Below are 14364 nucleotides of genomic sequence, written 5' to 3'. Positions count from 1 at the left end.
CAAGACACCGTCAGCCCTGAGGTCTGGACAGGAGACGCACGCCAGAGATGCACCCGCCCGCAGGGACCGGGAGGGGCCTAGCCCCGCCCCGCCCCGCCCCGCCCCGCCCCGCCCCGCCTCGCCTCGCCTCGCCTCGCCTCAGGGATCCTGGCCCCACCCCCGACGCTTCAGGCCCCGCCCTCCAGCCCGGCGCCGCAGGCCACGCCCCCGCCCCCGCCCCGCCCCGTCCCTGTGCGCTCTCGGCTCGGCAGCAGGCGGGACGCAGCGGCCGCGCTGCTTTCGCTCCTTTGTGCTCGGACGGCGGCGGTGGCCTCGGGTCCTCCGTGAGGCGTCTTCTCTGCTCGCCAGTCCGCGCTCTTCCGTGACGGACCATGTCGGCGGTGGGAGCGGGCGCGGGTGTGGAGGCGGGCTTCTCCAGCGAGGAGCTGCTGTCGCTCCGCTTCCCGCTGCACCGCGCCTGCCGCGACGGGGACCTGGCCGCGCTCTGCTCGCTGCTGCAGCAGACGCCGCGCGCCCATCTGGCCGCCGAGGACTCCTTCTACGGCTGGACGCCGGTGCACTGGGCCGCACACTTCGGCAAGGTGGGCGCGGGCCCTTTAAGGCGCCATCTTCCGCGGCTTTGCTGCGGGGGCCGAGGAGAAGGGGTCGGGGGCTGAGGCTCGGGGGTCGCGGGGCGTGTCGGGGACGGGGGCAGAACCGGGGGGGCCGCGGCGGCGCCGCGAGGGTCCGGGGCGTTTGGTCGGCGGCGCGGGGGGCGACCGCGGCCCCGAGGGGCGCGCGGGGCGCGCCGGCGGAAACGGGCCCGGCGTGCGCGGCGCATGTGCGGCGGCGCGAGTTTCGGACGCGGGCTGCCGCTCCGAGGCGCCGCCCAGGCGGCGAGGTTCGTTCGCAGCCGGCGGAGCTGAGGGCCGGGCCGCCCTTGGTGGAGACGCGGCGCGCTAAGTGGCGCGCCGGCGCGAGCGTCTCTGAGGGGAGGCTCTCAGGGCGGCGCGCGGGCGCGTCTCCGAGGGAAGGCTCTCTGAGGGGAACTTCAGCGCGCGGAGCCTCTGCCGGGCCTCCTCGCGCCCGCGGGGGGAGCCGCCCTCAGGTCCCGAGGCGGGGCCGCCACCCGAGGGCCGAGTTGGAGGGTTTCGGGCTCAGGCGGCCGCGGCGCTCGGCGCTTCTGGGGGGCTCCGGGCCGCGTGTTGCCCGGGTTGCGTGGTCCGCGGCGCGTCGGTTGCCCCGGGACTGGGCGGAGCGGGTCGGTGTGCTCGCTCGGTCGTGTCCGCCTCTTGCGACCCCGTGGACTGGGCCTGTCAGGCTCCTCTGTCCATGGGCGTCTGCGGGCGAGGGCACCGGCGTGCCCCGTCCGCGCGGTCCTTGGGTGGCTCGACCCGAGGAGTGCTCGTCCAGGGGCGTCCTCAGGCTTCTCAGAAGCGGCCGCAACGACTTGCCTGTACCGGCTGCGGTCACAGCCCAGCGAGAACTTTGGGAAGCAGCTTCCCGGCCCCCAGGAAAACGAAGCCGGGTTTATCTCAGTGAGAGAAGTGAGAGGGAGTCACGACGGCGGGGCGAGGAGGGTAGTCGTCCGGGGCCTTGAGATTCCCCCAACACCCCGCGGGCCTCGGGGAAATCAGTGTCAATAAACAGGAACAAAAGCGCCTTCCGGCGCGTCTCCCTGCAGCCTGGAATGTGGATTTCCCCAGCCGGTCAATTAGCCCGGGAGCCATCTCCCTGCTGAGCGCGTCTTGCTTCATTTTTACGTTAAACTAGGTAATTCTCAAAGCTTTGGTTCTCGGTTTCTTCGTGTTTGGGGGGCGGGGGGAGGGCAAGAGACACCCTGGTAACGGGCTTCCCAGGTGTTCCAAGGAACTCGCCTGCCAGTGCAGGAGACGGTTCCGTCCCGGGTTGAGAAGATCCCCTGGAGAAGGAAATGGCAACTCCCTCCAGTATTCTAGTCTGGGAAATCCCGTGGACAGAGGAGCCTGGTGGGCCACGGTCCATGGGGTCCCAAAGGGTCGGACACGACTTAGGGACTAAACAGTACCGCCACCACCCTTGTAATAGCCAAGGCAGGTTTTTTGGGGAAAGGTTCCCCTATTGATTCCGGTCCTCCCTACCCTGATTGAGAAGGACACAGCATGGCAATCCCAAACATTCTGTAAAGTGCCTAAGGACTCCTTACAAAGGGCTATTTAGAAATATTTACCAAGGCACAGGTACTTCCCTATCTTTAGGAATTAAATATAGCCATAACTGGAAGATGGCTATGATGATGGAAGTGGTGGATTTCATGCATGTGTATTTGGTAATAAAAATGAAGCCAGCTGAATTCACCAAGTCTCTACTTGTACAGAACATGAGTAGTAACACTGGACCCCAAGTAGTAGATGGCCCTCAGAGACCAAAAGTTGTAACTGGAGCCTTTTATTTTAGTGCCTTTGGTTGTCTTTACTCTCACTGTAGGGTCTTCGATGCAGAAGGGGCCGTGAGAAAAGGCTGTTAGGGCAAAAGTTAGGCCAGGACTCTGGACTGAGAATTCTCAGCCCTGCCTCCCCGCACCCTGCCCGCAGCTTCCCTCCTTTGGTGCACACGCAGGCCCTCACTGTTCTCTGCCTGTGCAAGAGCCAGCTGAGCATTTAGCATGCTGTGAATGACTCTGAGGGCATTGCAGGCGGCTCAGTGGTAAAGAACCACCCACCCCACCCCTCCCGCCAATGCAGGAGTCGTGGGTTCCATCCCTGGGTGGGAAATTCTCCCTGGAGAAGAAAGTGGCAGCCCACTCCAGTGTTCTTGCCCGGGGAGTCCCATGGGCAGGGGAGCCTGGCGGGCTGTAGTCCATGGAGCTGCGAAAGAGTCAGATGCAACCGAGCCTGCACCGAGCCCTCATTGTTCTCCGCCTGTGCGAGAGCCAGCTGAACGCTTAGCATGTTGTGAACTACTCTCAGCCCTCAATCTGTGTTCCTAGAAATGTGCCAACTGCGCACTAATTACCTAACCATTTTATGAGGCTTGTTCTCGCCCAGAGGACTAAACCAGACATTTAAAAACTCTGATTACACCTTGTTTTTACAAGGTGTCCTACTGAACAGTATCTTTCCAAAATTCCAAACCTGGTTTCCTTCATCAAACCGTGGTTAACAAATTTAGGTCCGGGGACCTCTCAGTTCATACTAAGATGAACCACTTTGGGCATATCAAGTGGTTTTTATCCTCACTTCATTTGTGTCGCTTTGAGACCTGCTCATCGTGTCACTACTGCTGGCCTTCATTTTTCACTCAGTACATTAATAAAAGCAATATATAAAAATATACCAAAATAGTACCTCTTTTTCAGCCTTTACTCTCAGATTCAGATTTCTTGAAGACAAACCATATTTTAAATCTGTACCACCAACTACGAGTTCATCCTCACAAAATTGTTGATGGCAGTGCTCTGTCTTTTGCAAGGAAACAATGAAATTACTGAAAGAGGATAAGAGACACGGGGTGAGACCCAGGGGTAGCCGATCGTTCCTCACCTGAGGTCTGTCCTCTGGAGGAGAATTGCTGGCAGTGAGCAATTTTTTTCCCCCACTGAGTCTGCATGGTGTTTGGGAAGGAGAAACAGGCGATCGTCCTCGATCTGATGGGAAGGAGAAACAGGCGATCGTCCTTGATCTGAGGACACGCTGGGTGGAACAGTGGGAGTCTCTGAGGACAGCAGACCTTCCCTCACAGTGCTGGGCACAGCGTAGGCACTTGCTGAATCCTTGAGTGTGATGGCTCTTTCTCCAGAGGCTAGTGTGGTACTGGTGTCTGGCTGCAGAGTCTCGTCCTGACTCCCGCCCATCTGTCTGTCTGAGTCACCTGCCTGGGCAGAGCTCACCTGTGCTGCTCAGCCAGTTTTTTCCTGGATGGGGGGAGGGGTTCTATACAGACTGTGACAAGATGAATGCTGCCCTCTCGCCTGCTCAGCACTGTCTTCTCCCTGAGATCTGGAGCTGGCCCTGAGTGCGGCCTGTGCAGGACGCAGAAAATCCAACTAATCACTCTTAACTGTTCATAACTTTTTTAGAATAGTTCGTGATAGTGGCAAAGCTTAGTTCTGATCAAAATCCTGGAATACACAATCTAGTCTCTTCTGATTTGAGCTTTTTTAAAGATTGAAGTATAGTTGATTTACATTATATTGGTTTTGTTAGTTGTAGAAAAAACATTTAAATTTGTATTGTGTCTATCATTTTGACTTCCTATTCCTGTGTACCAGCTTTTTTACAAGGAAGAGGGAAAATGTGTTTTTAAATAAGCCTTTTAAATTTTGTGATATTGGGGAGGCATGACTTACTTTCTTAAACAGAAAAAAGTTTAGCAAAACACCGCTTGTCTCCACCATAGAGTTTAGATTGAGCAGTGTTACTAGTATACTGACTTTTGTGCCTCTTTCATCCCCTCTTCGCCAAGTTGGAATGCTTGATACAGTTGGTGAGAGCGGGGGCCACCCTGGACGTCTCCACCACCCGTTACGCACAGACCCCAGCCCACATTGCCGCTTTCGGGGGACACCCTCAGTGCCTCGTCTGGTTGATCCAAGCAGGAGCCAGCATTAACAAACCGGTAAGGGAGTGCCTGTGATTGACATGGTTTGTTTTTGTTTTCTTCTTCCAGCTGTAATTACATGGTGTTGAGTTTTAAATTGAGGCCTTAATTAGAGTGTAAGATCTTTACCTGTGGGCTAACTGGAACTTAAGTTTATTAAACTGTTTGTGGATAATTGGCCTTCACGGAGCAATGCTTTCTGCTCAGAGTGCTTTCACCTGTTGTGTGACTCGCTGTGATGAAGCGAGCTGCCCAAGGTCACAGCTGGTGCGGAAGGAGTCTGGTCGTGAGCCTAGGTTTCCTGGCTCCCCTGCTCACAGCTGCCTTAGCTTCATCCCCACCGATGGTTGTGAGAACACACCTGTTCAGCAGAAGAGTGGCTGTGAAGTCATCTACAGTCGTCTGGTTGCGATAGCTTCAGCAGGCGCGTTAGCTTCGGCAGTTCACCATCTGAGTTACGTCGCGCCAGGTACTAGGTGGGGATGATGACCAGATGGAGGGAGGTAGTCAGGGGTCAAGTAGAAAGTGACTCCTAGACACCAGATTGAGGAAAGGTGGTGTAGCAGTCGTTTGACTCGGGTCAGTGAGGAAGGGGAGTGAGGGTGCGACTGGGTAGAGAGGAAGGGCCACGAGGAGAGCCTGGATTTGGGCCCATTTCTTGCTGCTCCGCTCACCAGTTACCCTCCACGCCACCCTCTCTCGGAACACAGGCTCCTCCTGTGCTTTGTCGCCTTTGTCCGAGGATTCAGGAGTTCCCAGGGGGCAGCTGTGTGTGGTTGTGGCGCTGGGCGTCGCCTGTCCCCACCGGTCTCCTTCCTGCTCCTGGATTCTCCTCCCCCTTCCTCCTGGTGGAAAGGGCGCGCCCTGCCTCCTGTCTCTCTGGCCTCGGGCAAGCTGTTTTCTTGGCTGTGACTCAACTTCCTTATCAGTGAGATAGGACAGTGCGAACAGCAGTAATTACTGTTTAGTATATATGTAGAGTTTTAAGTGTAGAACCTTCTTCATGATTATTTTAATTAAGTTGTTACATAACATTTAATTTGGAGAGCTCTAAAGAAGTCGTCTAATGCTGTGTTTCAAAGATTTTTAAGCCCAGAAGCCCCCTTTTCATATAATGATTTATAGCAGCTCGGTATTTTCTGCAGAGACCCCTTCCCTGAGCTGCTCTGGATGGTACTGTGTAGAAGCCCTCCTCAGTTCTGCTCCCAGGGCAGACCCCAGATCCCAGTCTCCTTGCAGCTCTCCTCTAGTGTTGAAACGGCCCACCTGGCTCCACGTCCCCAGTCCTCTCACAGACGAGGGTATTGCTGGGTCCTGACATCCCTCTTGGGGGGACCTTGGCTGGCTGCGGTCTCACATGGGGAGCTTCGGCCCCTCTGAGGCTTGGCTGCCAGGCTGGACTGCCGTGACCAGCACCCCGCGCCCCTGAGGCCCCAGTAGGCTTCCTGTCGGCTCATCTCAAGGTAGACAGTTTTTCCTCGTTTCCCACATAAACATACAAAACTAAATCCAGGTTTTTGTTATTCTTCATGTGCGTATAATTTTTGGAACCTAGTCTTAATAAATTTTGTTTTAACTCATGTTCTAGTCTTAATCTTTTGGCATGTTAGTTACTACTAACCTTTCTGAGCTCATTTTCCTCAAGTGTAATGGAGACTTTTGCTGCCATCACTGAGGTTGGCATGAGTGGTCACTGAAGCCTGGATGTGCTGTCTCGAGGCTCAGTGCTCTGAGATGACCCAAAGAGGAAGTGGAGTTCATTTTTAAGTGGTTTATTTTTGTAGTCCATAAGTCCTGTCTTTAATACCCCTTCTAGAATGGTGCTGGTGTTTGATACTGCCTTTAGTTTCTTATAACTAGATTAGAAATGTTTTTTTTTTTTTTTTTAATTAAGATTCAAGGTGGCTTGTCCGCCTCGGGTCTCTGGCGCGGCTCCCTCTGTCTTTTATGACTCAGAGTCTGCCAGCAGTAGTTCTAGAATCATGTTACAAGCCGTTTGGTATTTTTGAAATATGACTGGCCTGAACTTGAGATGTGAGCAACCATGAAATGGCTCTTGCCTCTCATTCCGTTGGTTGCAGTTTTCTTTAAATAGTGTTCATTCTGCCCTTCCCAGCTGAAATGGTCTCCTCGCACACCACGAAGTAGGAGCAGGGTGGCTCTGCTCTCTTCTCTGCCTTCTGTTGCTATCTCACCGTCTTCTTGAAACAATATAGAAAACCTTTTCTTGTACTAAAGATAGTTTTTAAAAGTCCGCTTTGTGTTCTTTAGTCTCTGTTATTTGGCAGAGTGTCATCTGAGTCTTGGTTCTGCTCTTCCTGGCGATGCACATGGGTGCTTGTTGCCTCCTTTCTGCGTGTCCTTAGTACGTGCCTCTCCCCTCCCTTCCCTTTCAGAGAATAGGGGGTAGGTTTTTGTAGTTGTCGTAAGTCTGACTTTACCAGATAGTTTACTGTATAGACTCATGATTTTCTGTTTCTTTCTTCAAAGATGGGACTATCCTGTTGGGAATTTTACATTGCTTGTGAGCTTTATACGTGCTTTTCGCTCCAGTAAGCAGTTGAGTCTTTCCCATTGTGTTGTTTCGTGCAGTGCTCTGCCGCTCTCTCTATGCAGCCCTCACCTCAGTCTCCCCTGTGAGCTAATGGTCCCCAGTGCTGTGCGCATGCGCAGTTGCCTCACTCCTGCTTCCTGTCTTTTCCCGTAGCTGTGTGTAGTCTTATGCACCAAGTTCCCATTCAGTGATGATGGGATATGATTGATTCAAGGACTGTTGGCATTTCTGAAGCAGAAAGTCCTAAATCGGTTGTTCTAACAGAAGCAGCTTCTCTTGCTCGCTCTTTCTTGACCTTTTATTTTACCCCCGCGTCTGTGAATGAAATTGTATTTCAGATTGTTTTGGTCCTTTCATACAGTGTAGAGTAATCCTTTTCTTTAATGACTGTATTATTCTTCAGAGTCATCTCCCTGAATCACTCACTGCCTCTGCCTCCTTCAACGTTGTTTTCTGAAGGGGCTGCTGCTGCTGCTAAGTCACTTCAGTCATGTCCGACTTTGCGACCCCATAAACGGCAGCCCACCAGGCTCCCCCGTCCCTGGGATTCTCCAGGCAAGAATACTGGAGTAGGTTGCCATTTCCTTCTCCAATGCATGCATGCTTGCTAAGTCGCTTCAGTCATGTCCAACTCTGTGTGACCCTGTGGACAGCAGCCTTCCAGGCTCCTCTGTCCACGGGATTCTCTAGGTAAGAATACTGCACTGGGTTGCCATTTCCTTCTCCTCTGAAGGAAAGGTTCTAAGCAGCCTTTCTGAAGGTCCTTAAACACAGCTGCCTGTCACAAACAGCCTAAACTGTGCAGAGCTGCCTGTGTCTGACTCTCTGTTCTCTATTTTTTCTCGACCATTTATCTCAGCTGTTGCTGCTGCTGCTAAGTCGATTCAGTCGTGTCCGACCCTGTGCGACCCCATAGACGGCAGCCCACCAGATTCCCCCCGTCCCTGGGATGCTCCAGGCAAGAATGCTGGAGTAGGTTGCCATTTCCTTCTCCAGTGCGTGCAAGTGAAAAGTGAAAGTGAAGTCGCTCAGTCGTGTCTGACTCCCAGCGACTCCATGGACTGCAGCCCACTAGGCTCCTCCGTCCATGGGATTTTCCAGGCAAGAGTACTGGAGTGGGGCGCCATCGCCTTCTCTGCTTTATCTCAGCAGTCTCGTCTAAAGCATAGTCCTGATTCACACTCAGGTTAAAACATCCGGGGCAGTGGGGGCACTGGCTGTGCCTGAGATGATGTGTGGCCTCAGGGTGTCCCTGTGGGAGGTGCAGATAAACATGGGTACACTAGACCAGGCCTTGGATGTTAGCCTGGGTTACTAGTTTTGTGTGAGGACAGTGATCTTGCGTTGTATATTCATTTGCACAGTGATTCACCATAAGAATTATTTCTCAATTGCGCCTACAGTACACATGCTGTCATTGCTGCCAAGGCCCCTTGGTGGTTCTGTTTTCGCCCTGAGAATCCAGGAGAGTGTGCTCCTTCCTTGGTCTGCTCTTCTGTTCTCTTTCATCTACATTTTTTTTGTGTTTTGCTTTAAATTTGGCTTACCTTACTCTGTTTCAAAGAGCGCTGAGATGGTCCACGGCCTTCATTAATGACTCTGGAATGTGGATATGAATGTTTTCACTGTTGTGTATCATTTTTGTCGTTTCAGGACTGTGAGGGCGAGACTCCTATTCACAAGGCGGCTCGCTCTGGGAGCCTGGACTGCATTAGTGCCCTGGTGGCTAACGGGGCTCAAGTCGAGTAAGCGTCTTCATTTATTCCTGCCAACGGAAGATGTAGTCAGGGGTGCTGTGTTTAGAGACAGGTTTAGAGCAAGCACAAGTTCTAAGCTTTGTTTTTAACATTAGTAATACAGTTTTGCTTTTTAGATCGGTTGGCGGCAGTAAGCAGGTGGTTGTGTGGGTTAAGTTGACCACCAGCAGAAGGGGCCTTGACCACAGCAGCCTTGGAATTCTTGCCATGAGAGTGAGCAAGTGAATTAGGGTGGAGATGACAGTTAACCCGTTAAGTTTGGAGCCTGGCATTGTTGACTTTGCCACCACCTAGCTGTGTCACTGTGGGCGAGTCTTCAAATTTTGCCAAGTTTTAGTTTCAAAATGAGTGCCTTGAATTGGATTACATTATCTTTTCAGGCCTCTCTGGCTCAAAATATCTTGCAGACAGTTAGCTTTTCTAAATTTTTATTTCCTTATCTTTTATTAGATATGAGAACATCTTATGTTTTAAAACCTATGATTTTTAACGATTTTATAATTCCATGGAAAATGGAACTGTATACAATAGACTTCAAACTCATTCTGAGTTTTTGATACTGATGTCATAATTTTAGAATATCCTTGTCTTAGCCCAGGTTACATCAACTGGCTTATTTAGAGCTTCATTGAACAATATTAGCATTTAAGTGTATTAATTTTAAAATGTGATTGTGTATGCAAATCATTAGCTAGACATGGCATTATACATTTATTTTAGTATTAAATTTATTTGTATTAACTTTCTCTTAAAGATTTATTATAAAAATTTTTCTTCTGCAGTTCACAGCATTAACAAAATGGATGCGGTTTTCACCCTTAAATGTTGAGTGTAAGCTATAGAGCTGTAATAACCAAAATAACTGTGATAATATCAGCTTTCTTGTTTTACCGAGTGTATTGAATATTTCAGAAAAATTAATTACAAATCACTTGATTCTAATTGGAAATGTGAAAATTTAGACTTTGGGGAAAAACCCACAAAACTTAGTTTAACCCTTTGGTTTCCACTTCATTGTTTTGACTCTGTATTATAATAAATATTGAAAATAGATCCTGGACAGCAGAACCATATACATTAATGTAAGGCCTGTCTAATACCAAGGGCTATCATTAGACTCTTCGTATCTTAGCTTCTGTTTCAGGAAGTGTTATATTGTTAAGACTGGACATTGGTATGGGCTTGAATCATTTACTTGTATAGCCATTTAGTGTTATAACTATGACCTGTATTACCTGTTACATTGCAGGGAGCCTTGTGACTTCATGTGTAGTTATAACTTAAGGTAATGTAAAAACAATTGATGATTCACTAATGAATATATTACATAGTTTTAAAAAGCACTGAGACGATTCTCCATGCATTGCTTTAAAGCAAAGTTATAGATGCCATTTTCTTTGCTGTTTTTAGGTTTAAAACTCTGATCTTTAATTTTAATAACAGAAGCTTTGATTATGAAATACAGAGTCATAAAATAATCGATTAAATTCCTTAATTGTCATTTATTAAAATAATGAATAATCAGAAGTTGATCTTCTTGATGACTTATTTTTCTAAACAATAATTGGTCCTGAGCGTTTTATTACTAAGATGTTTTATTCACTTTAATGGACAGCTTAATCCTTTGAACCAGTAAATATCTTTCTTTTGCTATGTCCTTTTTTTAATAGGTGTCTTTTTTAAATGAGATCATTTTATTTACAATTCTGTCCTTGTTACAGGACCCTCGAGTGTCTCTTTCCCACCAAGTGTGACTGAGCATGGCCTGAGTGCCAGCTTGCTTTTCATTCTCAGTATAAGCCCCTCCCTTGGGACCCTGCACATGGCGATTTCCCTGGTCTGAACTTTCACATAGTTTTTAGAACAAATACTTAGCCTGAGCCACCTGCCAAACGCAGCGTTTAAAATTGTAAGTCTTTGGCCTGGAGGTAGAGCCCAGTGGTCATTATTAATCGCTGTTGTACGTGTGGTTATTCAGTTTTAACACACAGACAAAATGTCAATGTTGCCAGTAAGCCAAATTGTAAATTGCTTTTTAATATCTGTTCTGCACATTTTTATAGTTTAATACTTTTAGTCTACCAACAAATAATACTTTAATTCCCCCCCAAATTATGATATACTTAGGTCTTTTGTTTTCTGTTAGGCTGCCCATATGGTAAGGTGCAGCCCTGACCAGTGCCTTTTTGTTTTAAGAGCATCAAGGGGCACAAAATTACCTTACTTAAAGTTACTAATTTTTTTTCCCCAGTTCAGATTGAACTGGAGTGTTAATATTACATGCTGTTAATGGAGTAGTGGAAATTTTTCCTTTTTCTGTGACTAGATTAAGAGCTGTCTTGTATCAGTGTTTTATCACACTTGGTGGTAATTAATAATTTTGTTATTAACTCCTACTTTGCTTTTTATATATCTGCTACATAAAGTGGCCAAAATCTGAAGTTGCTGCTTTTTTGGTCATGGGGTAGATAATGGTGAGGGCCTGCGGGCCAGGCGACCGTGGCTAGAGCGGTTTGTTACATACCCTACTTGTCAATGTAGGCCGCGTCCCTAAGGTAACGCACGCCGCTGCCGTGCGCCGTGGCGCACGTGCTGGCACCACACGTGAGTATGTCGATGGAGTTTCTTTTTCTTCTCTTATTTTACATCTTGAGTTTTGGTGCCAAGTTTTCTTTTTCACGTAAGGCTTTGTTTCTGCTTATATGACTGTTGTTGGTGTCTGCCACTGTTTCATCCAAAACTAAGAACCAACAGGACGGTGGCGGTTCTGCGGCCAGATTACAGTGTGAGTGTGTATGCTTTAAATGATCCAGACCGCTGCAGATGCTTCTCACTCTTTTTCTCAAGGATGAAGTTTGCATCAAGTTAAACTGTCAGCATCTTGACCTTTGCTTGTGCGACAGTTCAGTTCTTTGCAGTCGCAGTTTGAATGCTGCTTGTTTGATTGGAAGAAGGGCAAATCATATCATGGGAAAGTTGATTCTTCAATCAATTCAACTAACAATATAAAATTAAGTCTTAATGGGATTTCCAAGAAAGACTCTTGAAAATTTGCTGTCTGCTGATGATTAAGACCTATCACTACCAGCTTTGTAAACTACGGTTTTCTACCCTTGAATTAGCTTTACTTTAGTACTTTGACACTGATTGATTTTTAATATTTTTATTGTCTTGAGAGATAATGGAGAATGTTTCCTTATCAATCTATAAAAGTCGATTTTTTTAATGCCTCAGAAGAGAAAAATGGGTTTAGTGAGATTTAGAGATTCAGAATTGCTTGCATCAAAGGCCAGTTTGCTAGTCTATTTTAATATCACTTTGTACAGGTGCCAGTGTTTAATTGTGACAGAGTCCCACAGCTTTCTATAAGAGTATTTCATAAAAGCCATTGGTTCTGTGGTGACTGGATAGATCTTCCAATAAGCTACATGTATTTTAACTTAATTATTTTGATCCCAAGAGAAAGTTAGTTATGATCATCAATAGGGAGAGACGCATCCATGGCCTTAAATAGGCAAGTTCAGTGATTGACTCTGAAAAAATCTTTCTTGCCTGATATAGAAAATGGACACAGGTGATTAAAGTTAACAGAAGTCTTAACATGGGGTCTTAATAGATTTTTCAGTGTTGCAAAAAAAGTATTTTGCTGAACTTCTAAGAATGCATAACTGAAATGGAGTTGGTTTAGTTTGGTCCAGGTTTATGACCCACCTTTATTTGCTGACCCATAGAGCCCCGTCTAGAAGCAGAATTTTCACTGGGGCAAATCACGTGACGAGCATATTTGATGTTAGTGTCGAAAGCTGGTTGCACATTTGCCCGTGGCAAAATGTAATCCATATTTACTCTATTAGACATTTGTTCACATTTGAAGCTTGAAACTTCTTTTCATTTGTTCACCCATTTGCCCTTCAGAGTAATAGTGCAAATCTGAAATGTAGGGGAAGTGAGTAGTCGTTTCTGATCTTGGGATCCTGTGTGTTCCATTCTGGCCTTGTCACTGCAGCAGACTGGGTTTCCTGATTCTGGTTTCCTTTATTAAGCGACTGCAGGCAGGTGGAGGGATCACTCCAAGGCAGCTGCTGGGATCTGCTTGCTGGGAAGGAGCAGGCAGTGGGGGGCCTGGGGCGCTCTAGACTTGTCATAGCAGCCTGAATAGTACCCACGTTTTAATATTTGTTTAATCACCGCTTTTATAAATAGTGCTTTCAAATAAAACCAATGATTTCTAAATTCAGATGTCTTTTCCTTTGCCAAATTATAGTGGGAGCCTGTTAACTATTTTGTCAGACTCTTTGAATGATGCTGTTGTGTTTTAATGTATGTAGACATAGTTGGGGTTCAGTTGCAAATTAAAACTACCCCCAGTAGTGTTGAACTTGAAATGAAAACTTGGCACCAAATTTATTCAAGTAGAAACTTTAAAAAATACTTTCTTCCTATTGTTACCTGAAAAATATATTTAAGAATGTTTTCATAATTACTTATTTAAGAGTTTGGATACCAAAGGGTTAAAAATACACATGTTTTTCTTTTATTGAAGACATTTTAGATGTTTGTAATGTTTTGTCTGTACAAATGGGCGTTTAGTAATGTTTTATCTTTTTTTTTTTTTTAATGATTCCATGTATTTGCTTATTTCCATCTAGGAATAGTTACTAATGTATTTGAGATACAGCATACCAAATTTTAAAGTAACCAGAATCGTGAGTTAATGGTTTTTAGTCCATACTGTTAAACTTTTGTTGAAATACTGACATGATTAAATTGGCTTCATGCTAAACGTTACTAGAAGTAACGGAAGGCAGTGTCTCAGAGTGGCAGCCCTTGGCACGGTGGCCACGCGGCAGTGGCTGCGCCCGATAGCTGTGCTTCTGCACCTCGTGTATGTGTATGTATTTTCAATCAAAATGTTGCCTGCAAATATGTGATCCCTTATTATTTAAGTTTCCTGTTTATGAACCATTGCCCGTTTTAAATCACATAGAAGATTCTGAATCTGTAAAAACTACACATGTCAATGTTTTACAGCTACGTAATTCGAATTGACTTGATTTTTTCAAGTAATCCTAGAAAGGGGGAGCATTCCATATAGAAACTGCTGAAACTGCCACAGGTGCTTCTCCGAACCCTTACCGTTGTGGCATTGAATGCTCAGTATGGCTTCCCTTCTCCACTCGAGGCATACTGTTGAGGTATTTGTTGCGGTGATTGGTTTTAATGCTAATCTAGGAATTCAGATATAGATTCTTTAGATTTGCATGCTTTGCTTACCCTAATTTATGATATCTACCTTTTTATTTGTAAACTAACAATAGTTAAGTTGAGATCAGAATTTTAACAGAAATATTATTTAGATAAAAATTGTGGTTATCTTTCATTGTCACATGGCATTAACTAAAAAGAAAACATCCTGAAGGTGATGTGACAACTCAGACTCTAAATATACTTCAGAAACTTCTGGATCCGTGGTTTTTCAAATTTTTAAAAAAAAGA

General features: G+C 46.9%; 1 protein-coding gene across 2 annotated transcripts in view; it reads left to right on the top strand.

The window, feature by feature from the left end:
- The first annotated feature begins 211 nt into the window (after positions 1–211).
- The window catches only part of ANKRD10 (ankyrin repeat domain 10), a 31986-nt gene continuing 17833 nt past the window's right edge, over positions 212–14364 (top strand). Inside the window, exons 1-3 of one of the 2 annotated variants that reach the window (XM_061435384.1) lie at positions 216–581; positions 4423–4575; positions 8765–8856. In XM_061435384.1, the coding sequence (XP_061291368.1) occupies positions 372–581; positions 4423–4575; positions 8765–8856 (455 nt within the window). In that variant the 5' untranslated portion in view covers positions 216–371. Of the gene's footprint in view, positions 582–4422; positions 4576–8764; positions 8857–14364 lie in introns of both variants that reach the window. The other variant, XM_061435385.1, reaches the window with a different exon arrangement.

This window comes from Bos javanicus, chromosome 12 (genome assembly GCF_032452875.1).
Source record: "Bos javanicus breed banteng chromosome 12, ARS-OSU_banteng_1.0, whole genome shotgun sequence".
Lineage (NCBI taxonomy): Eukaryota > Metazoa > Chordata > Mammalia > Artiodactyla > Bovidae > Bos > Bos javanicus.
This window is presented reverse-complemented; position numbering and strand designations above follow the sequence as displayed.